General features: G+C 42.6%; 1 protein-coding gene across 1 annotated transcript in view; it reads left to right on the top strand.

Annotated features, from left to right (window-relative positions):
* The window catches only part of Pdpr (pyruvate dehydrogenase phosphatase regulatory subunit), a 43,303-nt gene extending 20,919 nt beyond the window's left edge, over positions 1 to 22,384 (top strand). Inside the window, exons 7-18 of the mRNA XM_059263990.1 lie at positions 220 to 337; positions 1,337 to 1,486; positions 2,525 to 2,717; positions 5,680 to 5,804; positions 6,928 to 7,083; positions 7,758 to 7,891; positions 8,833 to 8,981; positions 9,587 to 9,699; positions 11,833 to 11,927; positions 14,034 to 14,123; positions 20,172 to 20,354; positions 21,835 to 22,384. Coding sequence (XP_059119973.1) covers positions 220 to 337; positions 1,337 to 1,486; positions 2,525 to 2,717; positions 5,680 to 5,804; positions 6,928 to 7,083; positions 7,758 to 7,891; positions 8,833 to 8,981; positions 9,587 to 9,699; positions 11,833 to 11,927; positions 14,034 to 14,123; positions 20,172 to 20,354; positions 21,835 to 22,239 — 1,911 coding nt within the window. The 3' untranslated portion in view covers positions 22,240 to 22,384. The remainder of the gene's footprint in view (positions 1 to 219; positions 338 to 1,336; positions 1,487 to 2,524; positions 2,718 to 5,679; positions 5,805 to 6,927; positions 7,084 to 7,757; positions 7,892 to 8,832; positions 8,982 to 9,586; positions 9,700 to 11,832; positions 11,928 to 14,033; positions 14,124 to 20,171; positions 20,355 to 21,834) is intronic.
* The last annotated feature ends 5,285 nt before the right edge of the window (positions 22,385 to 27,669 follow it).

Raw genomic sequence — 27,669 nt, 5'->3', positions numbered from 1 at the left:
TTTGAGGTTTCTAGTTGATAACAGGCATTTTACTTATAGGGCTTCTTTTGACTGGGAAATCTATCTTATTATTATTGAAAAAATAACTTTATGCTTTAAAAAGTGTCGTGTTGCTCACTGTTCAAATACTTGAACTAGATAAAGAGGCTAGATAAACTTGAACTTGACTTCCCATACCTGTTTCTGTTCCTCTTCCCACCCACAAACTGTCCATTGTAGTGGGCGTACGAGCTGGGTCTGTCCACCGAGGAGCCGGTTAGTATCCCACTACACGCCTGTGAACACTTCTACCTTCTGACCCGTCCCTGGGACACCCCGCTGCAGAGCAACACACCAAGTGAGGACTTGTACCTTTTTTTCTAATAATTTTATCTCCTTGCTGGTATCCTGTCCTTTGAAAGGAAGACTTTTCATTAAGGACACATTATGCCTAGAGGAATTTTTTTCTTTTCTGGAGCATGTTACAGGGAGGTGGATCCAATTTTAACTTTTCTTTGATTATTTCTTAGGAAAAGATGGCCAAAATGAACATGCCATTAAGAACTTTTTTGTTGTTGTTGTTTTATAAGCTAATTTTAAGCCCTAATAGAGGTCATTGAGAATTAGGAATATAACTTTTGCATTTTTAACTTGAATGGTATCAGTTGTAGAAGTGCATAGGTAGGCCATCTACTTAGATAGTTTAATTGTTACAAACCTGAAGGGAGAAAAGGTGGGTTTCATTTTGTTTTATTTTTAGTTTTTTGAGGCAGGGTTTCTCTGTGTAGCTCAGCTGTCATGGAACTTACTCTGTTGACTGGGCTGGCCTCAAACTCAAAGATTCCCCTGCCTCCTGAGTGCTGGGATTAAAGGTGTGTGCCGCCGCTGCCGCCGCCTCCACCGCTGCTGCCTCCACTGCTGTCACCGGCTTTCTTTTTTGAGATGAGGGTCTCATTGTATAGTCTTGGCTGGCTTGGAACTCACTTTTGTGGGCATGGAGGCAGAGGCAGGCATGCCTAGCTTAGAAGGCTTTTGATACGATTTCAGATAGTGAATTCTGCACCTCCCTTTCCTGTTAGACTTTGGCTAGGCACCGTGATGATAAGTTTGGTTGTGAGGTATTGGCAAAACTTTTAGGTGCCCAGTAATGTTTGGGATAATCAGAGAAACCATGTTCTCTGTAACCCTGAGTGGGATGATCCCCCCAAAACTAATGGTTGACTGTATTTGTTGAATGCTGTACTGTTTGTAAAGTCACTCATGAGTGTTTTCTGTTTCTCTCCATCTAGGAATCTGGCTGGTCTCTAACCCCTTGTTTTTTTCTTCACTCTCCTTCCTTGTTGTTTTTCTTCTTCAGCTATTGTGGATGCTGATGGAAGAATTTACATCAGGAACTGGCAGGGTGGCATCTTGTCTGGAGGCTTTGAGAAGAACCCAAAACCTATTTTCACCGAGGGCAAGAACCAGTTGGAAATTCAGAACCTGAGGGAAGATTGGGATCACTTTGGTATGTGAAGTAAATTATAACAACAATGCCTTCTACTTTTCTAAGATGTTATATATTTAAAGACATTTTCATGAATAGTTCTTTAAGACAACTCCAGGAAGCACAAAAGTAATCATGAAGAATGGTCTAGTTTCCCTGGTCTAAGGATATGGTTACTGGTTAGATTCAGGGGTCTATGGCCTATGTTAAATGAACTTGACTCATCATTTATTTAGTTAAATCACTGCTGATACTTTAGACTAGAAGGGGGGGGGCTTCCTTTGGTAAGACTTTCATGAAATTGAAGAGTTTCTACAAAGCTGAACTATTAGCCGGGCATGGTGATGTATGCCTTCATGTAATCCCATCATGTGGAAACTGAGGCAGGAGGATTGTGAAAGTAGATTTTTTTGCTAATGTGGTCTTTATGAAGTCTTTAAATAACTTTAATTGTTTTTATTGAATAATTATTGTAGTTACATGGTCATAAATGGGAAGGGTATAAAAAGATACCCACCCTGTCTCGAAAAACCAAAAAAAAAAAAAAAGAAAAAGGGAAAAGATACCCATCTCCCATCTGTGATAGACTTTAAAAAAAATAAGCAGCTGCTCATGGGAAACTTTAAACCCTATGCCCATCAACCAGTTACTCCTGTTTCCATCCATTACTGCTGTTCCATGGGACAGTGGCCAGAGATAGCATAGAACAAGGTGCAAACCTAGGGAAACACTGTCTTTCATGGAAACATTAGGTGGTCTGCAAGACCTTTCCCACACCCTGACTCCTTTGAGATTACTGCCCATAGCCTCATGTATTACTTTGTTCTGAGGCTCCTTGCCTTTGAAGAGTATGTTTTTCTTACTCTGAATGCCAGGCGTTTTGTAGGTGTGTTCTGTAATTCCACCAAGCTTTCTTTTTTCTGATAACTGACCAAATGACTCTTAGAAAAATCTCCCCTAGAGGATTTTTTTGGAAGGAGGAGTAAAAAGTATAAGAACTTGAAAAAATTTACTTCCCTAAAGGTGAGGACTCTGTTTGGGTTTGTTTTGATTGCTCAGAGCCCCTGTTGAGTTCCCTCCTGCGTAGGATGCCAGTATTGGAGACTCTGGAGATTTTGAAGTTGGTGAATTGCCCTGAGACCTTCACACCAGACATGAAGTGCATCATGGGCGAGTCTCCTGTAGTACAGGGCTACTTTGTCCTGGCAGGGATGAACTCTGCTGGCCTGTCGTTGGGTGGAGGAGCTGGAAAGTAAGTCTTTTTCCATAGAGTCACCTGTGGACACCTCAGCTTGCCAGGTTTTTCCCTTTCAGATTATTCATTGTTAATATGTTCTGTAACCAGATAGTAATGTTGATAATAATTACTTTGGGAAGTTTTCCTCATATTCCATAAATGTTACTATATAAAATATTTTGGGAGCTCAGTCATTTAGTTAGTCACAGACCCTGTGGAAATTTTTTTTTTTTTAACTTTTCATTTGTAACAAATGTTATTGTTTTAACTGTGTAAGGTTAGAAGTAGCCGGGTATGGTAAGTGAAATGGGCAATCAAGCTAGGCAACTAAAATTTTAGTTTAAAAATAGGTACTTATCAGCTGGGGATGGTGCCACATGCCTTTAATCCAAGCTGGGGAGGCAGAGGCAGGTAGATCTCTGTGAATTTGAGGCCAGCCTGTTTCATGATGAGAGTTCCAGGCCAGCCAGGGCTACATGGTGAGACCCTAGTTCAAAAATAAATAAGCCAGACACAGAAGGATACAAATACTGTACAATTTCATTTATGTGAGGTACTTAGAGTAGTCTTAAGAACAGAAAGAAAAATAATGCTTGCTAGGGAAAGAGAAGGTGGGGAGTTACTGTTAAATAGGTCTGGTGTTTCAATTTTGCAAGATGAAATGTGTTCTAGAAATGGATTGTGGTCGTGATTACATAGTAGTGTAGATGTACTTAATTCCACTGAATCACCACACTTAAAAATAGTTAATCAGTTGTCCATGCTCTATCCTATAATCCCAGCCCTTGGGAGGTAAAGGCAGGAGGATCAGGAGTTCAAGGTCATTTTCAGCAGCATAGGAGACCTTATTCTCAGGTTTTTTAAAAAAATTGATCATCTGGCTATGGTGACACATGCTTGTAATCTTAGCTCTTAGGAGGCTGAGGGGACGATTGCAGTGAGTTTGAGGCCAGCCTGGACTACACAGTAATTTCCGTTCGGTCTGGGTTAAGAGAGTGAGAAACCGGGGCCAGGTATGGTAGTGCATGCCTTTAAATCCCAGCACTTGGGAGGCAGAGGCAGGAGGATCTCTGTGAGTTCTAGGCCAGCCTGGTCTATAGATTGAACTCCGGGACAGCCAGGGCTGTTATACAGAGAAATCCTGTCTCATGGGGGAAAAAAAAGAGTAAGAAACTGTTTTTAAAAAACCCAAGATCTCCCCCTAAAAAACTAATTTGAATTTGTTATGTATTAAAATATATTTGTATATATTTTGTGCTAGTAAATAATGCAATAGATTTATCTATATGTATTTGATACATTCTGGAATACCTTGCTGAGGCCAAAATGTGCACTCTTAATTTGCTGAGCCATCTCTCCAGCCCTTCTAACTCTCAATGTTTTTGTTATTTGTAGGCTAAATGAAAAATTTTTCCCAATTGTCATAAAACAACAATTACAAAAAGTCCAGATATAAATAGATCTGCTCTGTCCAAAACCGTGCTTGTTAAGGATCAACTGTATTTCATCATAATTAAAGTATTTGTCCAGGGACCATGGGGAGCTGGTGAGATGACTGAGTGGATACAGGAGCTTTTTTTTTTTTTTTGGTTTTTCGAGACAGGGTTTCTCTGTGTAGCTTTGCGCCTTTCCTGAACTCACTTGGTAGCCCAGGCTGGCCTCGAACTCACAGAGATCCGCCTGGCTCTGCCTCCCGAGTGCTGGGATTAAAGGCGTGCGCCACCACCGCCCGGCTACAGGAGCTTTTTGCACAAGCCTGGCAACCTAAGTTCAATTAGGAATCTATGTAGAGGGGGAGGCAGGGGCTGTTATCCTCTGACCTTCACAAGAGCCAGCTCCCATCAGGAACACACACACAGTAAAAATAAAGGAACACAAATTAAATCATGAAGTCAATATCTTTGAGTGATTTACCAAATGGCTCTGAAAACAGAAGAGTTACCAGAAATATTTGGATCAAAGACATGGTTAGATAACTGTATAATACCCTCCAAGTGACTGTTTATAAAAAAACAAAACAACCATAAATTTCCTCATAGATATGGCTTACATCTTGAACATGCTCTAAGGGATCCTATTATTAGAGTTAAAATCTTCATAATGATGCTAGAGAGATGGCTCAGCAGTTAAGAGCACACCTGCTCTTCCAAAGGACCCAGGGTTCAAATTCAGCCCCTACTTGGCAGCTTACAACCATCTGTAATTCGAGTCTCAGCAGATCCAGTACTCTCTTCTGGCCTCTGCAAGTACCATTTTTCTTGGTACACAAATTTATATGCAGTCAAAACACCCAAACACATTAAAAAACAAAACAAAACGAAACAACAAAACCTCAAAAGCTGGATGTGGTGGCTCGCACTGGTACTCCCAGCACTTGGGAAGCAGAGGCAGGCAGATATCTGTGGGTCTGAGGTTAGCCTGGTCTACATAATGAGTTCCAGGACAGCCAGGGCTATGTATAGAGAGACCCTGACTAAAAAAAAAAAAAATAGTGGTTTTATGAGAACAGTACTTGGATCCATGTTTGTTCATTTTATGTGCATTGGTGTTTTGCCTGCATGTATGTATGTCTGTGTGAGAGCTTCAGATCCTCTGGAACTGGAGTTACAGACAGTTGTGAGCTGCCATGTCGGTGCTGGGAATTGAATCTGGGTCCTGGAAAAGCAGCCAGCACTTTTAACTGATGAGCCATCTCTCCAGCCCAATTCCATTGGTTCTCCCCCCCCCCCCCCCCCCGCCCCCGCCCCCTCAACAGGGTTTCTCTGTGTAGCTTTGCACCTTTCCTGGAACTCACACTGTAGCCCAGGCTGGCCTCGAACTCACAGAGATCCGCCTACCTCTGCCTCCTGAGTGCTGGGATTAAAGGCATGCGCCACCACCACCCAGCTTCTGTTGGTTTTTGATTGTATGATATTATTTAAATTGTTCTCTGTGTATCATCTGAAGCCCAACAGCTTTTTGTCTCCATTTTAAACAGGTTCCTTGCTGAATGGATGGTATATGGTTATCCCTCTGAAAATGTCTGGGAATTGGATTTGCAGCGCTTTGGAGCCCTCCAGAGCAGCCGCACCTTTCTGCGCCACCGGGTCATGGAAGTCATGCGTAAGTGTACCTTTATTCTAATTGCATCGCACTCAGCAATCTTTGAAGTGGCTTATTTTATCATTGGGGATTTCCCTTAGCTCTCTAATAACTGCTTTGAATTGGGTTTCTTGTGTGGCTATTTCAGGTCTGAGGATAGGGACTTATGCCCCATTTGACACTTAGGAACATTATCAGTATATTGGACCATGCTTACCTCTAGAAATAGGAAAGAATAGGACTTGCAGCTAGTATGTAGCAGTGCCCTGTGTCTAAACCCAGGTCCTCTAGAGGGACAGCCAGTGCTCAAAACTGCTGAGACTTCGTTCCAACCCCCACCCCACCTTTTTCTTTTAATGGTATGGCAACTGAACCCCAGAGCCTCATGCATGCTAGGCAAGTGTGTATCTGCCTCAGTCCTTCGCTTTGTTTTTGAGTTTTTACTTTGAGACAGGGTCTTGCTAAGTTGCTGTCCTTGTCACTGTTCTATTGCTATGGAGAGACACATGACCAAGGTAACTTGTAAAAGAAGGCGTTTAACTGGGGGCTTGTGCACTTTCAGAGGGTGAGTCCATGACAGTTACGGTGGGCAGCAGGCAGGATTGGTACTAGAGCAGTAGCTGAGAGTTTACATTTTATCTGCAAGTTGGAGGCAGAGAGAGGGACACTGGGCCTGGTGCGAGATTTTGAAACCTCACCCCCCCCCCCACCAGCTGGAAAGATGGCTCAGAGGTTAAGAGCACTGACTGCTCTTCCAGAGGTCCTGAGTTCAATTCCCAGCACCCACATGGTGGCTCACAACCATCTGTAATGAGATCTGGTGCCCTCTTCTGTATACATAATAAATAAATAAATCTTAAAAAAAAAAAAAAACCCACCCCCAGTGACATACCTTCTCCAACAAGGCCACACCTCTAATTCTTCCCAAAACAGTTCCACCAGCTGGGGACCTAACATTCAAATAATGAGCCTGTGGGACCCATTCTCATTCAAACCACCACAAGCTGCCAGGCTTGGCTGGAACCCATTGGATGCCCAGATAGTCCTTGAATTGGAAGTTCTTCTCGTTGAACCACTCAGGTCTCTGGGATTCTAAGCCTGTGCTTCCATGCCCAGCTGACACACTGTGTGTAATCTGTTCTAGCTCTGATGTACGATCTGAAGGTTCCCCGTTGGGACTTCCAGACTGGGAGGCAGTTACGTACATCTCCTCTTTATGACCGGCTGGATGCTCAAGGAGCCAGATGGATGGAGAAACATGGATTTGAGAGGCCAAAATACTTTGTTCCACCCAATAATGGTAAGAAGTGTCTGCTGTCTGTCTCTTTCTTCATTTTGAGACAGAATCTCACACTTTAGCCTAGAACTTTGTATTTTGGGTTGGCTTTGCATCCTCATCAGTCCTCTTATTTCAGCATCTTAAGTGCTGAGATTATAGGCACAAGCCACCACACTTGGCTTCGTGTGTGTGTGTGTGTGTGTGTGTGTGTGTGTGTGTGTGTGTGTGTTGTATGAATATGTGTCTAGGTGTATGTGCACTCTTGTATAGACCAGACATTGATGTCGTGTGTTTTCTCTATTATTCTCCACCTTACTTTTTCAGACAGATTTTCTCACTGAACCTGGAGTTCACTGATTGCCTAAACTGGCTGGCCAGGAGGCCCACGGGATCCTCTTGTCTTTACCCATCACTGCTGGTATTATAGGAGTACACTGCTACACCTAGCTTTGTATGTGTATGTGTGTGTTTGTGCTGGGGACTCAAACTCAGGTCCTCAGGCTTGCATAGGCACTCTAACTACTGAACCAATTCCTTCTACCCCCTTCTTAAAACTGGTAATTAGTAAGTACATATAGCTAGAATGTATTCCTGGAAGAATTAAAAAATAAAATCTTGTAGGTCATAACAAAATTTATGAGGGACTCTTCAGTATCAAAACTCTTTCTTCCCACCTTGTTTTTTCTGTTTCATAGACCTTCTTGCATTGGAACAGAGCAAGACTTTCTACAAGCCAGACTGGTTTGACATTGTGGAGTCAGAAGTCAAGTGCTGTAAGGAGGCTGTGTGTGTCATTGACATGTCTTCTTTCACAAAGTTTGAAATAACTGTAAGTATTTGGGGACCAAAACAGCAGGGTGGGAAGCATTTTTACTTATTGCATGATGTTTTTCCTTCATCTATTTTTCTTGTTATTTTTAAATTTTATGTGTATGGTTATTTGTCTGAATGTATGCCTGTGTACCATGTGCATGCAGTGCCTGTGAAAGCCAGAAGAGGGCACTAGAGTCCCCTGGGATTGGAGTTACAAATGGCTGTGAGCTGCCAAGTGGGTTCTGGGAATTGATCTGGGTCCTCTGGAAGAACAGCCAGTACTCTTAACTGCTGAGCCACCTCTCCAGCCCCTAAATGCCTGTTTTGTTTTTTTGAGCCAGAGTTTCTCTGTGTAACCCTGGCTGTCCTGGAACTTGCTCTTAGACCAGGCTGGCCTCTCATTCAGAGAGATCTGCTTGCCTCTGCCTCCTGGGTGCTGGGATTAAAGGTGAGTGTCACCAGCCCAGCAAAGATTTGTTTATGTATATGAGTGTTTTGTTGCATGTGTATCTGCACATCAGAAGAGGCCATTGAATCCTGTGGGGCTCTAGTTATAGATAGTTGTGAGCCATCCCCTGGGTGCTGGGAATTGAATTCAAGACTTGGAGGAGCAGTCAATTCTCTTAACCACTGAGCCATCTCTCCATCCCCCAAATGCCCATTTTTCATCTGCTACTTTAAAACTGATTCTGAAAGAACTCTAGACTGTTTCAGTGGTTCATCTGTATACTCATATTTTTAGCTCCTATAATATAGTTTTTAATTTCCCTAGAATGGCCCATTTATCTTAAGTACTGGTGGCTAACTTTCCTCGTGGCTTCTTACGGGAAAGTAAACATGCAAATACTGTCCTGTGGGTGTTGTGTCATTGAATTTTCTCAGTAAGGTGCAGTGCTGGATGGTTATGCTCTTAGGTGATCCGTGTTTACTGTCCCTGCCTTATCCCTTTCCTTACAGTCCACTGGGGATCAGGCATTAGAAAGTCTGCAGTATGTTTTCTCCAATGACCTGGATGTGCCTGTAGGCCACATTGTGCATACGGGCATGCTCAATGAATATGGAGGGTATGAAAACGATTGCAGCATTGCACGCCTGAACAAACGCAGGTGAGCCGAGCTGCCATCCCCTTCTGCTCCTTCCATTAAACGGATACTTTACGGTCTCTGGAAGCAGAGCTCTTAATACTTCTCTGGGAGCCCATAGTCTTAGGGATTCAGAAACTATTTCATAAACTCCTGTCTTAATCATTAGGCAGCTATAAATAAGTCAGCAAGGGCAAACAAAAAGAAGAAACCCAGGTTGGGTGTGGTGGCTCATACCTGTAATGTCAGGTGTCTGAAGCAGGTTGACCACAAGTTTGAGGCCAACTTGGGCTACATGAGGAGTTCGAGGCTGGCTTGGGCTATAGAGTGAGACTAGATCTGACTAAAAACACAAAACAACAACAGAAGTTGTATTATGGAAAACTGGATGTAGACGTTAGTTACTCTAATGGGAGAGGATTCTTTATGACTTAATAATAAGTCTGTGTAATTTTGCCATTGTTGGTATAGAATCTAGAATTGGTGAACTAGCTTCCTTAAAGACAGGAGATTGTTTCCAAGAGTTCTCAGTGGGCTTTGAAACTACACAAGAACTTGATTGGTTCTTGATTCTTTCTCTGCCTTTTGATTTTGATTATTTTTTTGGGGGGTGGGGTTTTCATTTTCAGTTTCTTCATGATCTCTCCAACTGACCAGCAGGTCCACTGTTGGGCCTGGCTTAACAAATACATGCCGAAAGATAGCAACTTGTTACTGGAGGATGTCACCTGGAAATATACAGGTAATCAGCCTTCTGGGGCAGCCAAGTAAAGAAGCAGGTCTAGATTGTCTTGTATATTACATATGCCTCACTTACATTTGACTTTTACAAATGGGAATCAGAATTAGTGTAAAGAGACATTCTTTAAGCGATGGTTCAGCAGTTAAAAGCACTGTCTGTTCTTGTAGAGGACCAAGGATTCTGTTCCTAACACCCATAGGGCAGCTCACAACTGCCTATAACCCCAGTTTCAGGGGATCGGATGCCCTCTTTTGACACTCCATATATACCTGCATAAATGTGGTGCATATACATTCATGAAGACAAACACTCATAGACATAAAATAAAAATAAAAAAATCTTCGGGGCTGGGGAAAGATGTCTCAGTTAAGGGCACTGGTTGTTCTTCCAGAGGTTCCCTGGTTTACTTACTAGTGTCTACATGGCAGCTCACATCCAGTATCCTCTTCTGGCCCCCATGGGTACTGCATACATGTGGTGCACAGATATATGCAAAACACCCATGTGCATAAAATATGCATACCTTTAATCCCAACACTCAGGAGGCAGAGGTTGGTAGATCTCTGTGAGTCTGGTCTACATGGTGAGTTCTAGGACAGCCAGGACTGTCTCAAAAAAACAAACAAACAAAACAACAACAACAACAAAACAAAACCCAAACCAAAAACTGTGTATTCCTTAAAAAAATACATCTTTACCCAGGTAAGATGGTGCACACCTTTAATCTCAGCACTCAGGAGGCAGAGGCAGGTGGATCTCTTTGAGTTTGAGGCCGGCCTGGTCTGCAAAGCAAATGCCAGGACAGCCAGAGCTATTATACAGAGAACCTGTCTCAACACCCACCCACTCCCATACATCTTTTAAAGGAAAACAAGACATTTTTTTTGATAATTGACAATTTTTTTTTTTTTTTGAGTTCTATCCCTGGGAACCACGTGGTAGAAGGAGAAAACTGACTTGCATTCATCTCATTGAACCTATTCATCTCACCTAGGCCTTCATTCTCACTAGTAGCAATTATGATTAACTTTTTGCTTCTAGCTTGTCAAACAACAGAATATTCTTGAACACTGAGTATGTTCTAGCCTGTACTAGAGCAATTATGTGTAATTTTGTCATAGGCAGCAGAATCTAGGGTGAGTAGATAGTTTTCCAGGTACTAATTTGGGATTGGGGCTACCTTGATCATGTAGGAAGAGAAAGAGAACTATACAGTAATGGTATATGGCCAGCCCTGGAAGTCTCCTCTTGGCTAGGCCTTGTTCTCATGACCCTAAACTCACTGCAGAGGAGACTATAAAATACACCCTTCCTGTCAACTTGGGAGAAGAACCACAGTAGCCAGGCTCTTCACACCTGCTAGTTAGCAGCTGCGTTTAGCAGGTCTGTCAGCAGAGGTGTGTGTGCCAGAGCCCAGGTCCTTGCCATTGTACCCCAGGTCCCTAAGTAAAGGGACACTTTTTTTGTTTGCTTGTTTTGTTTTGTTTTTTGTTTTGTTTTTGAGACAGAGTTTCTCTGTGTAGCTTTGCTCCTGTCCTGGAACTCACTCTAGCCCAGGCTGGCCTCGAACTCACAGAGATCTGCCTGCCTCTGCCTCCCAAGTGCTGGGATTAAAGGTGTGCGACACCACCACCTGGCTAAGAGGACACTTTTACAAGTCTCACCAGCTCTAGGCTAGGTCCTAGGTGGATGTGGTGGTTAGTCTTAATGCCAATTTGACAAAATCTAGAATCACCTGGCAGATAAATGTACATGCCTGTGGGCAATTACCGTATCAATTGAGGTAGAACGAACCACCCACTGTGGGCAGCACCATCCCCTGACCTGAATCCTGGACTGAATAAACAGAGAAAGTGAATTAAACAGTCAGCAGCACTCACTTGTCAGTGTTCCCCAATTATGGGTGTCATGTGGCCGACTGCTTCAAGCTTCCAATGCTTTGACTGCCCTTACATGATGGGCTGACTGTGGCTGTGAACTGAAATAACTGTGCTGTAAGTTGTTTTGCCCGTGTATTTTATCACAGTAGTAGGTAAAGAAACAAAGACAGTGGGCAAGTTCCGAAGAGACCTTTTGCATTGCCTCAGCTGTTCCCCTGGAGAGGCTGGACATCTCTTGTTCTTTTCCATATAGCCCTCAATCTGATTGGCCCTCGGGCTGTGGATGTGCTGTCTGAGTTGTCCTATGCCCCTATGACTCCAGACCACTTTCCAACTCTGTTTTGCAAGGTAGGTGCTAGTAATTAAATGTTTGTGATGGGAGTCTCATGTGGTGCATGCTGGTCTCAAACTTGTTATGTAGCTGAGGATGACCTTATACTTCTGATCTTTCCCAAGTGCTGGATTGTAGGTGTGTATGTACTTGGGTTATACTTGGTCTATATGGTGCTGAAAATCAAACCCATGGCTCCATGTATACTAGGTAAGCACTCTACCAACTGAGCCCATACCTAGCAGAATTTCTGTTTTGTAAATGTTAGAGATGATTTCTTTTATAGTGGTATCAGGTTGGTATTCTTAATGTGGTGTTAATACTTACATAGTGTTTTGGCCTTTATTAAGCAAGCAAAATGACCAAGCAAGTTTTATTTTTTACTTTTTACTTTTTTTTTTTTTTTTTTTTTTTTGGTTTTTTGAGACAGGGTTTCTCTGTGTAGCTTTGTGCCTTTCCTGGAACTCACTTGGTAGTCCAGGCTGGCCTCGAACTCACAGAGATCCGCCTGGCTCTGCCTCCCGAGTGCTGGGATTAAAGGCGTGCGCCACCACCGCCCAGCTACTTTATACTTTTTAAGCTTGCTTTATTTAATAAGGATTAGGATATTCTCTGAAGTAGATTTAACTTATTTGAATGTCAGATCTGTAAATTTGCTGGTTTCTGTAGCAGTTGGATATAGCTGGAATTATCTCCAGTCCTGCCTGGGCCCACAGCCACTCAGACCCAAATAAACACACAGACGCTTATATTATTTAAACTGTTTGGCCTAATGGCTCAGGCTTCTTGCTACCTAGTTCTTATATCTTAAGTTAACCCATTTCTATTAGTCTATAAGTTGCCACGTGGCCGTGGCTTACCGGTCTGCTGGCATGTTGTTCCTTTGGTGGTGGCTGGCGTCTCCTTTTTGTTCTGTTCTAACTTCTTCCTCTCTAGTTAGAATGTCCCACCTAACTCTATTCTGCCTCACCATTGGCCAAACAGCTGTATTTATCAACCAATCAGAGCAACACAAATTCACAGCCTACAAAAAGACATTCCCCCATCACTTCCCTTTTTCTTTGTAAACAGAAGGAAGGTTTTAACTTTAACCTAGCAAAATTACATATATCAAGCAAGAATTACAGTTACAGTTGGATTAAACTTTTAAGTAAAAGAGATGGACAATGAACACCAAAAGATAAAGGTGAATGCACATTGAGGTCAGATTCTTTCTCCTTATATTTGTTTCTTTTGTTTTTACGCACACAGTAACTTTTATACATATGGCATCTTCAGGGAAGAAATGGTATAGCTGACCCCTAAACAACATACACAACTAGTTGTCTGACACGCACTACAACTGAGTAACTGAGTACTTTCCAGGAGGCAGTTACACAGCCACTTGGTAACTTGTAGTATGCATCTGCTCAGCCATCGGTACGGAGGCTCTTAGAAGTTCAACCCTGAGTTGAGATTTTCATATCAAATTGTTTAATAATTTCCTCTGTTCTCTCAGGCAGAGAAAATTTCCACGTTAGTGAGCAGATCCCTCCACAGGCTTCTCTGGATTTTAAAGAATGATCTAACCCATACCCCTTTGCCTGGCAAGTGCCATATCTTGTCAAAATTCCTGTGGAAGAGACTTGTGTTGGTGCTGTCTCAGACTTACCACTTCCCTTATAGCAACAATTATATCAGTGAACCTTTTAAGGCAGCTGAGCAGCTGTAACCTAAGAATCTGAGTCTCTGGTCCCAGAGTAGATGAATTGTGTTCTGTGGGCATTGTCTTTTGTGTGGCAGATGCCCGAAATTTGTTTACAGAGTCCCCCAGAGAAGACATTTGATTGGTCTTTATTGTTTCTGATGCTACTTGGCTAACCCAAGTGTTGTAACAAGATTTGGTAAAGAAAAATATTTTGTACTTAGCAAAGAATATACTACCACTTGTCATCATCAGCTTACCTGAAACTGGAAATGGTAATATTGATAAGAAGAGATGTGTTTCAGGATGGAATGCATTCCTTGGTTTCTATCTCTCGTAGGAGTCAACAGAGGGTAGGCACTGACAGGGTTCCCCTGAGGCACTGAGTCTCCTGACCAGCATGAGGGACTAGCGCTGACTGCTTTCTTTTTCCTTGCAGGAGATGAGTGTGGGCTATGCAAATGGGATCCGCGTGATGAGTATGACTCACACAGGAGAGCCAGGATTCATGCTGTACATTCCCATAGAGGTGAGAGGGCTCAGTCTTTCTTTTCCAGGGCCTCTGGGCAGGGCTACCAGTTTCCCAAAGTTCCTGAACACTGCCGGGTTTGAGTGGTATGTCCCATGAAGTAGGCTTCAGGAAAGAGGTTTTATGATTTTTAACAGTTAATGTTAAAGAGATACATTCATTTTAAAACTAAGAACTTGAGGGAGCAAAGAAACATCACCCTTTACAATAGCCATGAATACTATAAAATATCTTGGGGTAACACTAACTAAACAAGTGAAGGACCTATATGATAAGAACTTTAAGTCTCTGAAGAAAGAAATTGAAGAAGGTATTAGAAAACGGAAAGATATCCCGTGCTCATGGATAGGTAGGATTAACATAGTAAAAATGGCAGTCTGACCAAAAGCAATCTACAGATTCAATGCAATCCCCATCAAAATCCCAACACAGTTCTTCACAGACTTGGAAAGAACAATACTCAACTTCATATGGAAAAACAAAAAACCCAGGATAGCTGAAAGAATCCTGTACAATAAAGCAACTTCTGGAGGCATCACCATCCCTGACATTAATCCACACACACGAACACCTGATTTTTGACAAGCCAAAACTATACAATGGAAAAAAGAAAGTATCTTCAACAAATGGTGCTGTCATAACTGGACGTCTATATGTAAAAGATTACAAATAGATCCATATCTGTTACCATGCACAAAACTCAAGTCCAAGTGGATCAAAGACCTCAACATAAATCCAGTTACTCTGAACCTGATAGAAGAGAAAGTAGGAAGTAGTCTTGAATGCATTGGCACAGGAGATCACTTCCTAAATATAACACCAGTAGCACAGACACTGAGAGCAACAATTAATAAATGGGACCTCTTGAAACTGAGAAGCTTTTGTAGGGCAAAAGACACGGTCAATAAGACAAAAAGACAGCCTACAGAATGGGAAAAGATCTTCACCAACCCCACATATGACAGAAGACTGATCTTCAAAGTATATAAAGAACTCAAGAAACTAGACATCAAAATACTGAACAATCCAATTAAAAAATGGGCTACAGAGCTAAACAAAGAATTCTCAAAAGAATCTCAAATAGACATTTAAGGAAATGCTCAACATCCTTAGTCATCAGAGAAGTGCAAATCAAAACGACCCTGAGATACCACCTTACACCTGTCAGAATGGCTATGGTCAAAAACACTAAGGACAGTCAATGTTGGAGAGGATGCAGAGCAAGGGGAACACTCCTCCACTGTTGGTGGGAGTGCAAACTTGTATAATCACTGTGGAAATCAGTATGGTGGTTTCTCAGAAAATTGGGAATCGATCTACCTCAAGACCCAGCCATACCACCCTTGGGCATATACCCAAGGAATGCTGAATCATACCACAAAGATACATGCTCAACTATGTTCATAGCAGCACTGTTTGTAATAGCCAGAACCTGGAAACAACCTAGATGCCCGTCAACTGAAGAATGGATTAAGAAAATGTGGTCCATGTACAAAATGGAGTACTACTCAGCAGAGAAAAACAATGACAGTGTGAAATTTACAGGCAAATGGATGGAACTAGAAAATATCATCCTGAGTGAGGTAACCCAGACTCGGACAAACATGGTGTGTACTCACTCATAAGTGGATACTAGATATAAAGCAAAGGACAATCAGACTGCAACCCACAGATCCAGGGAGGCTACCTAACGGGGGACCCTAGGATGATTGTGGCTTGTAAGTTTTGTTTTTGCCCAATCACTGGGCAAGCTTTAGTGAAACATTTTCACTATTAGGATAAGAATATATACCATATTAAGCTGATGAAAGAATATGCTGGCTGTATTTTCAGAAGGGGAGGCTAAAATCTTTCTAGATTATGAATTAGCCTATAGAAAAATGTCTGCCATAAATCGAACAGTGAAGGGGAAGATGAATAGGAATCTCATTTACACAACTTAAGTAAAACATAGCTCTCTGAACAGATGAAGATAGGTTTCTTCTGTATCCCAGAATCTAACCAATATTTATATGTGTAATTCAGCTATTATGTGGCTTAAAAGGGCTTATTGAGAAATGTTATCATTTTTACTATTTTCTGCAGAGAAAATATTTTCCAGTTTCAAATAACCCTGGACTTTTGAATTACAACCTATTTTTATGTTCAAACTATCTATGTATTATTTCTCCTGCAGTTGTACATAAAATGTTTTTACAGCCAGGCGGTGGTGGCGCTCGCCTTTAATCCCAGCACTCGGGAGGCAGAAGCAGGCGGATCTCTGTGAGTTCGAGGCCAGCCTAGTCTACAGAGTGGGTTCCAGGAAAGGTGCAAAGCTACACAGAGAAACCCTGTCTCAAAAACACCCCCCCCCAAAAAAAAAAAATGTGTTTTTTTTTGTTTTGTTTTGTTTTTTTGTTTTTGTTTTTTTTGTTTTTGTTTTTTTTTTTTGAGACAGGGTTTCTCTGTGTAGCTTTGCGCCTTTTCCTGGATCTTGCTCTGTAGACCAGGCTGGCCTCGAACTCACAAAGATCCACCTGCCTCTGCCTCCCGAGTGCTGGGATTAAAGGTGTGCGCCACCACCGCCTGGCTCAAAAAAAATGTTTTTATATTAAAAAAAAAAAATAGACAATTACTGGAGAATTGTATTACATGAAACATATAGAATATACAAACTCATAGAGACAGAAAGATTAGATGTTACCTCAAAATGGAGAAGAAAGGAATATAGAGCAATGATTTCCTAAGTACAGAGTTTCTGTTTTGTGTGATGGAAAAGTCCCACAAACAGACAGTAGTATCAGGATATAATATCATGAATGTAATAAAGCAATACAATTAATGTAATAATGAATATCATAAATATAGTTATTGAATGAATACTGCGAATGTAATCAAGGAATACCACAAATGTAATTAATATCATGAATGTAATTAATATTTTGAATGTAATTCATGCTACTGAATTGTGAACTTAAAAATGGTTACAATTGCAAATATTATGTTCATTTAAAAATATAAGGTGGAATGTAATCGCCAAAATAAATTAATTAATTAATTTTAAAAAAAGAACTTGAGGGAGCACAGAATGCTTGGATTCTGTCTCAGCACCCACATGACAGCTCACAACTAACTATCTGTATCTCTGGTTCTGGGAGATAAGCTGCCCTCTTCTGACCTCCGTGGGCACCAGGCCCACACATAGTACACATACATATAGGCAAAACACTCATAGACCTGGAGTAGAAATAAAATGTTTAAACATTAAAAAACAAAAGCTTGGCTGGGGATGTAGCTGTTAGTGGACTGTTTTTCTAGCATGTAAGTCCTTGATTTGATGCCTAGCACTGTGCAAGTGGGCGTGGTGACACGTGCCCATAAGCCCAGCACTGTGCAAGTGGGCGTGGAAGCAGGCGTTTCCATGTACTCTGGGATGAGACCCTAGGGATCTCAATACCAACACATAGTGGACTAGAGAGATGACTCCGCTGGCAAAGGCTAGGCTCACAGCCAAAAAGTTAAACACCAACATATTTTTTCTCAAAACGTATGAAATCAGTTATATGGATAAAAACTGATCATCTCCATCTAACTAGTTCCTATCAGCTAACAAGAACCTACTGTAGAAGTAGTATTCTTACTAATTTCTAATCAGTAATTTTGATGTATATGCAATTCTTAGTACTTTTTGATGTTACTTTGTTTTTGTTTGTTTGTTTGAGATCAAACAAACAAACAAATAAACTGGCCTTGAACTCAGAGATCAACCTGCCTCTGCTTTCCCAGGGCTGGTGTGTGTCACCTTCCTGTGGTTTTTGTTATTTTAGTTGGTCTTGGGGTCTCAGTATTATAGCCCAGACTGGCCTAGAACTCATGAACCTGGTGTCTCCACCTCCTGAGTGCTAGGATTACAGATGTATGCCAACATGCCTGGTTATGCCGGTAGAGTTTGACTTCCCTTATGAATGAAGCAGAATGAAATTGAAAGTCAGTCTGCAGAGCTGACCGTCTTTCCATCCATCCTCTTGCTTCTGAGCTTGGCCTGTCTTTTCTGGAGCTCTCATTCCTGCTAGTCTTGGAACGTGGCTAGTTAGGCTGTTGCTTTGCTGCCTCACACTTTCCTTTCCTTCTGGCATGTCCTTCCCCACAAAGACATCTCTAAGTCAGCCGGGCGGTGGTGGCGCACGCCTTTAATCCCAGCACTCGGGAGGCAGAGGCAGGCGGATCTCTGTGAGTTCGAGGCCAGCCTGGTCTACAGAGCGAGATCCAGAACAGGCACCAAAACTACATAGAGAAACCCTGTCTGGAAAAAAAAAAAGACATCTCTAAGTCACTACTATTCCCTTTCAGGACTCACATAATCCCTTCCCAACACACAGACATACGATTTATTATTTTCATATGTATGTATATGTGCGTGAATTTATGTGTGGTGCACATGTGTGTGTAGGGCCCTGAGGAGGCTGGAAGAGGATGTGAGATTCCCTGGAACTGGAGTCACAAGTGGTGGTGAGCTAATGAAGAGTTTTGGAAGTGCAAGTGCTCTTAACTGAGCGGTCTCTCCAGCATTCTTACCACTTTTTGTTGTTGTTGTTGTTTCATTAAGGCAGGGTCTCACAGTACAGTTCTGGCTGTCCTGGAACTCACTGTGTAGACCAGGTTGGCCTTGAATTTAGAGAGATCCCCTGCTTCTGCCTTCTGAGTGCTGGGATTAAAGGAATGTGCTACTGTGTCCAGCCACATCACCTTCTTGGTGAGACCTTATTTAAAGCTGTCTTTCTACCTAATTCCTCTCCTTTACCCTTTTCCTTTGTAGCATGTACTACTTTCCAATGAAATTACTTGTGTAACCGGGCAGTGGTGGTACACGCCTTTAATGCCAGAGGCAGAGTTAGGCAGATCTTTGTGAATTTGAGTTCCAGGACAGCCAGGGCTATTACCCAGAGAAACTCTGTCTCGGGGAAAGAAAATTACTTGTGTATTCCTGAGATTTTCTTATAAAGTTTTTTTTTTTTTTATTCCATCACCTAGGGAAGTAGGTGTCACATAATAAGTCATAGTAGATGTTTCCTTTGGAGTTTTTTAGTCATTTCTTTGTCTTTTGAACATGCTACCTTCCCATCTCCCACCCCCCAAAACCAAGTCTGGCTTTGCAGCCCAAGCTGGCTTCAAACTCTGTCTTCTTGTATCAAGCTGGGACGGCACCCACCTTACCAGACTTCCGCTCTTACACCCCAGTGCCCTATTGGTCTTTTAATTGATGCAGTATCTTTGTGTGGGGGAGCATACCTGTGTCACGGTATATGCTGGAAGTCAAAGTTGATACATTTTGAGAATTGGTTCTCTCTTGTCACTTTGTGGGACCCAGGGATCAAATCTAAGTCCTAATATGAGGACACAAATACCTCAACCACTGAGCCTGATCTTTTGTATCAGTTTGATTGTTCATTTCTCCCCCACTATACACACTTTTTTTTTTTTAACAAGGTGGGGCTTATTTTGGTTCACAGTTTGAATATAGTCCAACCGTGGAGGGTAAGTTATGGTGGAAAAATTGGATGTTTTGCCTGTATGTTTGTGCAGTGCCCATGGAGGCCAGAATAGGGCATTGGATCCCCTGGGACTGGAGTTAAAGATGGTTGTGAGTGGCCATATGAGTGCTGAGAATTGAACCCAGGTTCTCTTCAAGAGCAGCCAATACTCTTAATTGGTGACCCATCTCTCCAGCCCCTCTAGGTACTTTTTGTACAGATACTTTTTTCTAAGTTGTCATTTGATACATGGAATGAGGTTGTTTTTGCATGTGTATTACCCAGAATTGAACCAAGGGTCATGTGCAAGTATTCTACCACTGAGCCTGGTAACTACTAGGAAAACTGTCTACCAACTAAGCTACATGTCTTCGGTAGCTTCAAGGTTTTATTTTTAAAATGTGAATGTATCTGTTTAAAATTAACTGTTAAAAATGATAAAATCTGTTTCCGGCAGCCTCCCCAAAAATCCATGGGATGCACCACCCCAATTTATGTGGAAGTCCACTGGCTGCTAACTCTCCTTCTCTCCATACAGTATGCTCTGCATGTCTACAATGAGGTGATGAGCGTTGGACAGAAGTATGGAATCCGGAATGCTGGGTATTATGCTCTTCGAAGTCTCCGAATTGAGAAGTTTTTTGCCTTCTGGGGGCAAGACTTAAACACCCTCACCACTCCCCTGGAATGTGGAGGGGAGTCTCGAGTGAAGTTAGAGAAGGTATTATTTATCCATATCCCCCTGCCCCCTGTGCCCCTCAGCTGAGCATGTGATTTGCCTAATAGGAAGAGAGCAGGGAAGGTAGGAAGTGCTAGCATCAGGTAAATCACAAGGAATAGTGTCCTCAGGACAGGAACCTCACCTGTGGGATGCACATCTTCCCCTGGATCCCAGTACCCTGACAACCCTTGTTTACACATTTTACTGTGCAGAAAGCGGGGGACACTGGCATAAGTTTTTTAGTTGATTGTGGTCATTCATTAATGTACCACAAGTATTTATCTAAGTTGGTCATCTTACAGCCAGCTGTCTATTTTTTTAAATATATTTAAACTTTTAATTATGTGGATGCATGTGTGTCTGTGTGAGGTGTGTGCATTTGAGTGCAGTTGCCAAAAGAGGGCACTGGGAACTGTTGTAGGTCCTCTACCAGAATTCATGGACTCTTGACTTCTGAGCGCTCTCTCCAGCCCCGGTATTTTTTAGAAAACTGTAGTTGAAGAGATTATTCTGTGAGGAGTCTTTCCCACCTCTGAGCCTCATCCAGTGTCCTGTCCCCTTGGCTCCTCACACACAGCAGTGTGTTCTGTTCTAGAGTGTGAACATGGCACAAGTGTGCAGTGAATGATCTCCTCCACCACCTGTAACCTAGTGCTGTTCACTTTGCACCTTGCTTTATTTACAACACTGTATTCAAGCAGTTCCCTGTCAGTACACCTGGAGTTTGTTTTCTCTTTTCGGAGACAGGGTCTCACTATAGTCCTAGCTGGCCTGGAACTTCCTATGTAGACCAGGCTGTTCTTGAACTCAGAGATCCACCAGCCTCTGCCTCCCAAGTGCTGAGATTAAAGGTGTGTGCCATCATGTCCAGCTGTAGTATTTTTGGCCACTGCATATAACTAGATGTAAAAAGATTATATGCAATTATTTTTTTGTGCTGTGAAAGTGTTAGTATCTCATTAAAATCACCTGTATTTAATTAGAGATAAACTGTTAAGTTTGTTCACATACATATATATATATTGTGTGAACATATATATATATTGGGACATCCATACACATGGACTGACTTTGTGGAACTGGTTTTTTGGGGCCACCTTTACATGGGTTCTGGGGCTCTAACCCAGGAATCTAAGCTTGTATGATGAGAGCATTTACCTGCCGAGCCATCTTGACATCCCTCTAGCAATTGTTCTTGATTGATTTTTCAGTTTTCTTTTCTAATACTTTTTGTTTCTTGAGGCTTGTGAGTGAAATCTGTTCACAGACGCATGCACTTTTGCTGTTACAAAAGTTCTTTGGTGTCTCTGTTGTGGATGCAGATTTTCACAATGCCTCAAACATCGTTTCCTCAAGCTAGCAGGAATGTAGGGTATATGTGTGTGGCATTCCCACACTTACCACTCTCTCCTCACCTTCACATGCCAAGGGCCATCATGTAGACTGGTATCTGAGGCTTTTTCCCCTTGTTTCTTTTCAGGGCATAGATTTCATCGGTCGAGATGCCCTGCTGCAGCAGAAGCAGAATGGGGTATATAAGCGCCTTGCTATGTTCATCCTGGATGACCACGACACAGACCTCGACCTGTGGCCTTGGTGGGGAGAACCCATTTACCGGAATGGGAAGTATGCTGGCAAGACCACCAGTAGTGCCTATAGCTACACTCTTGAGCGCCACGTATGCCTGGGGTTTGTGCACAATTTCTCTGAGGACAGTGGGGAAGAGCAGGTGGTGACAGCGGATTTCATCAACCGCGGAGAATATGAAATTGACATTGCAGGCCATCGGTTTCAGGCGAAGGCCAAGCTGTACCCTGTCATCTCCTTTTTCACTCACAAGCGTAGAAAGGATGATGTGGAGCTGAGTGACTTTCATGGGAAGTAATGCCAAGACATTCTCCCTTCTCCCATTCTCTCATGAGGAGCATTGTTCTGGGAGCTGCTGCTTCTGTCCCTGTCTCCTTACTGAAGGTTCTTTGTCCCTTCTCTTAACTTTTCAATTTGACCTACTTTAAACGTTTTCCTTGAAAGCCTTTTTGTCCTCCCATCTTCTTTTCATTTGCTGTTACCTCCTAATAATCCAGGTTCTTCTCATCCCTCCCGCAGGCCCACATTCCCACAGTGGAAGGCAGGAGCCACTTGTGGAGTTAAGGTGACAAACTGATTTTTAAAATCATCTTGAGGCAAGTCGGTATTATTTAAGTCTTAGGGCAAAAGTCCAGTTCCCTTGGGCTGGGATTCTTAGAGTAATCTGATTTTGGTAGATGACTGTGTGTCTCATGTAGCCCTGGGAATAGCTTGTATCTTAAGCAGGCAGATGATTCTGTTCCACTGTGCTGTAGATTCCACCTGATACCTCTTAACCATCTACCTCACCGATGAGAGGGATTACATGGACACTGTCTGCTCTGTGGGAGGGACAAGTAGTCAACCTGGCCTCTCCAGCCCTCCAACTCTGTTCTTAGATGTTTGGGCCAGGGCAACCTGCCTGCGGTTTTCTTTATTTTCTGCTATTTTGTATACTGAGGTTGTTTGTTTTCTAGCTGAGTAAACAAGTGTGCCAGTATTTGAAAGGGGTGGGGAACCCATGTTGCCTTTTGTGTTGCTTTTCCCAGCGGGAGCAGAGTGAACTCAGATGTTGAGTTCCTACTATTAGGAGAGTGTTGCTTTTCTTTCGGTTACTCATAGGTCAGCTAGCTGTCCCTTCTTGATTTTCTTCAGATGGCTTCTAGCCTCACCTGTGCCTTGTGTATCCTGCTGTGAGCTCCACATTCATTCCCACCCCTTTAGAAGAGGGAGAGAGGATTAGGTGGGGAGTCTTGGTGAGTAAGTAAACCATGCTGTTTATACTGCATTCTGAGAGCTACCAGAGCCTCAAGTTTTACATCCCTGATATGAACAAAGCCACATACAGATGGCCATTGAGAGCTGTAAGTACAGTGCAGGCCAGAGACTGCTTTCCATCTTTTCTTTCCAGGCTCCCCACTCTCACCCCGCCCCCCCAACAGAACCTTTGGAACAGAAAGTGACTGGGGTGCCCACCAAATGCACTACCTAATCCAGTGGTACTGCTGTTTTCTTTTTGTGATATGGGTTCTCATTGGAGCTCAGGCTGGCCTCAGATCTGCAGTGCTCCTCCTGCCTTAGTCTCCTGAGTACTAGGATTTCAGGTGTGGTGACAGTGTGTTTTCTAAAGGTGAAACTTGGATGTGACAGGCTGTGCTGTAGAACGCCAACACTTCATTTTCTCTTGTACACAGACTGCCCAGTCTGGATTTGAGAACCTTTCATTCAACTGCAGTTCTCAGTAACTTGGGTGCATTGGTTCTGCTAAATTTACATTGATAGAAGCTTTCATTTCAGTGGTGCAGCTCAGAATTCTCAAGTGTCTCTTTGGCACTTCTGTAGAACCCGTTATCCGCTCAGATTGGTTCTTTTCACACATTTCTTGCTGTTTTCTCCAGCTAGGCCACTCATACTTGGCTTCCGAGACGATTTTCATTGACTTATTAAAAGGGCACACAATTAGAAGTTGATGTGAGGGGAAATTGCTATTTTGGAGGAAAGTTTAGTGAGATGAGAACCACTGTCTCCAGGCAAAGGGAAGAAAGGAATAATACTCCAGTAGAAAGCTGAGCGAGGCAACAGCAGCAGTGAGCTGTTGAGATCCAGAGCAGGCCCTTGGCTGACCCATGAAGATGGAAGTAGAGATGCACAGCTCCAGGTATTTGTGCTCTTTGAAATATGGTGGTAACATTCTGCAGTCTGGGAGTGAAAGTTTACTTGGAATTGAATACAAAAGAAATTTTTGACCTATGCATCGATAGTAAAAGTTTGGCAGCAAACTTATTCTTTAACTGTTGAAAGTGTTACCACTTAAGTTCCAAACTTGGGGGGGAAGCCCTTCCAAAGCAGTAATAGTTTAAACTCATAGTATATTATTCAAGGATTTCAGCATAGACTAATTGTTGCCTGCACTTGTTAATCTCTAGCTACTTAATTAACTGGCCCTTCTGAGTAGGAGGGAAAGTGCAAGTCTTCAGCTCAAAGTTCTAGCTGTGGCTGGTGTCAGCCTTTGAGCTGACAGATAGTGCTTGTCTCACTAGGAGGAGAGTGAAGCATTTTGAAATGCCTGACCAGGGTCATGGTCCTGTTCCTTCAACTGTGGTTAGGGGTTGGATTTTCTGAGCTGCCACTTCTTTACTGTGTACCCCAAAACAAACTTACATTTGGCACTGACAGCTTCCTTAGAGTTTCTCTTGCTCCATGCAAACATAAACAGTGCAAATCTGCCGTCCCCCCTTTAGCCCTGATAGAAGTACTGTAAGTAGACTGTTCTCCTCACTAACCCTGCAGCTTTTCCTAGGCTTGGTGTCATAAACACCTCAGACAGTCGAGGGGACCTGAAACCCCTGGCCCACTAGTGTTGGGAGAGCATTCTAGGCTCTCAGGAGTAAATGCAGGTTGTTAACAGAAATGCTAGGTCTAGAGCAGTGGCTCTTAACCTGTGGGTTGCGACCCCTTTGGGGTCAAATGACCCTATCACAGAGGTTGCCTAAGATCATCGGAAAACACAGACATTTACATTATGATTCACAACAGTAACAAAATTACATTTATGAATTGGCAATGAAAATAATTTTATGGTTGGGAGTTACCACGACATGAGGAACTGTATTAAGGGAAGGGTCGAAGCATTAGGAAGGTTGAGAACCATTGTTCTAGAGGCATGATTGAAAATCCAGGAAGAGGGCTGGAGAGATGGCTCAGAGGTTAAGAGCACTGGCTGCTCGTCTGAGGTCCTGAGTTCAATTCCCTTTGATCACATGGTGGCTCACAACCATCTATAATGAGATCTGGTGCCGATTCTGGCCTGCAGGCAAACACACAGGCAGAACACTGTACATAATAAATAAATCTTGAAAAGAGAAGAAAAGAAAATCCAGGAAGAATAATCACTGTGCGTCCTCAGTTGTGTGACATTTCCAACTCTTGGACGGTGAGGCCACCTTGTATGACAGGACTCTCAGGGGAGCTGGTTAGTTTTAAGGGATTGTAAACACTGCAGCTTTAGGTGACAGATTCTCTAGAATAATCTCTTGTCACATCTACTTTCCAGAGATGAGGAGTTCCATGTTCTCTTCCTTGATTATAGTAGCAATTAAATCTCTTTGAACAAGGTAACAAAGTATATTGAAGATCTAAGGTTGGGAGTTTTCTGTGAGCCTTCTTGAAGTCAGAAGACTTTCTTTCCTTCTGTGTGCAAAGCCTGCTTCTCAGGACTGCCGTAGTCTTTGGAATATACCAGGCTTGTGACAGAGTTCCCTCCCATGACACAGGTACTGAACTTACAAAAGGACAAGCAGGAACGGTTTCGTTAGTCCTAATTGTGAGCACACCTCACTGAAGTTTTAGTTCTTCCATGGGTCCCACGGGCCTCCTTAGTCCCGGGACACAGGATCATTTAACACAGTCTGTCTCCAGGAGCCCGTTCATGCGGCAGTGGAGTGCAGCCCTTCAGTGGCTTGTCTTCTCTCCATCAGAGGTATTCTGACTGCTGGGTCCAATTTACAGATATGTGGGTGGCAGGAGGAATTACAAGTAGCAGGAACTGCTAAAGGTTTGCTTCATTTTGCTGAAGACTCACTGCTTTGATTTTCTGGGTGATTAGCTTCTAGCTTCTGAACACATTTGCTAGCATCTGAAAAGATCTTCACCATCCTTGGGAGAATGTTATGCCTTACAGTGTTGGTACTAGCCTTGGAAGACTGTCAGGAAGAGCAGTTGCAGCATCCTGTTTGCAGGGGTGAACGACAACTTTCATCCTTATATCTCTTCTTGGCCAAAGGTAACAGATTTATAATATTTAGGACAATGAAGAGTGACTTGTCGTTTTCATTTTCTGCCTCCCAACACCCCCACCTCACAAATGTTGATAGGTAAGTAGCATAGATAGTATTAACACAACACAGGTACATTTTCTTGTGGCTAAAGAATGTTCGTCTTGGACTTATATCTGTGGGCACATAGATTGAGGAGAAGCGAGTGCGTAGGGAAGTGTGTCTGAGCTGTAGCAACGCCCCGTGTTCCTGTCAGAAATGCTAAGGGAGCTATGGGTCGGTTTGGGAGCACCTCTCCTCTGCCTCCATTTCTTTTGGTCTCCAAGGTGCTGATGTGTAAACCCCCATTTTCATGTCGATATGGGGCTTTCTCCTGCGGTTCCTCAACAGTACCAGCACACTGTTCAGCACAAGGATTGAGTGTTTCACACATCTCTCCTCTTAGTATGTTAAACATCAGCATTTTCTCTGTATAAGACTCTTGGCCTCTCTAAGCAGTTGTCTACATCTGAATAATTATATACATTTTACTCATATTTTGATTCACCTGTTTTTAATCTTTGCAAACATCTACCTCCTTGCCTTCTTGTCTGTGAAGGACAGATTACAAGAGGAGGGGGAGTTATCTTACCATGTTTCAAAAGATCCATGCCAGGATTTCCTTTGCACACCAAGAGCTGAAGCTTGGAGTACTTCTCAGCTAGTTCTTGTGCCTTACCCTCCAGATGTCCAGTCGTGGACTGAGGTAGGAGGAAAGCAGAATGTCCAGTCTGGGTTCCCATCACCCCACATCAACCCTCCTTCCCCAGAGTAATTTGGGTGTGGGGTAAAAGTTCAGCTCATTTCACTGAAAGCTTTTCTAGTTCATACTTAACTCTCTGGTCAATGCTTAAGCTATATAAAACACCACTGTAATTTCTATGAAGTTCTGTAAATTTGCATTTAGTGTGGTTCTGCTCAGCGCTCTTCTGTTCCCGTGTAGTGTCAGCATGTGGTCCTGAGGACATTCTAGATACTGGAGTAAATAAGGACTTTTCTCAAGAGCAAACTCAGCTGACTTTGGACACATAGGGTAACTGTATTTAATGGCCAGAATTATTTCTGGATGGCTAGATTTCAACTGAGATTTTCTTTTCATGTATTAGGTATATAAATGAATAAAAAGATGTTTTCATTAACTATTGCTATGTCCACTTGTGAAATGTCTTTTAACTTGGTTACAACATGCTATTTGCCTGCCTTCTCAAAGGCAAAAAAAAAAAAAAAAAAACACCTGTTCATAAAACCATTTACACCTCTGATGCTAAGAGGTTTAGAATGAGCATGACCCACTACCATATACATGTAAGCAAACCCATGTTCATGCAGAAGAGGAGCAAAGGACATGAGCCAGCTGGAGAGATGGCTGATATTAACATTCTAAAATGATACAGGTGAAACCTTAATGGGCAGTCACACATGTCGTAAGACACCCA

Source organism: Peromyscus eremicus, chromosome 5 (genome assembly GCF_949786415.1).
Source record: "Peromyscus eremicus chromosome 5, PerEre_H2_v1, whole genome shotgun sequence".
NCBI classification, from domain to species: Eukaryota; Metazoa; Chordata; class Mammalia; order Rodentia; family Cricetidae; genus Peromyscus; species Peromyscus eremicus.
Note: the sequence above shows the minus strand (reverse complement) of the source record. Positions and strands in the feature narration are given on the sequence as shown.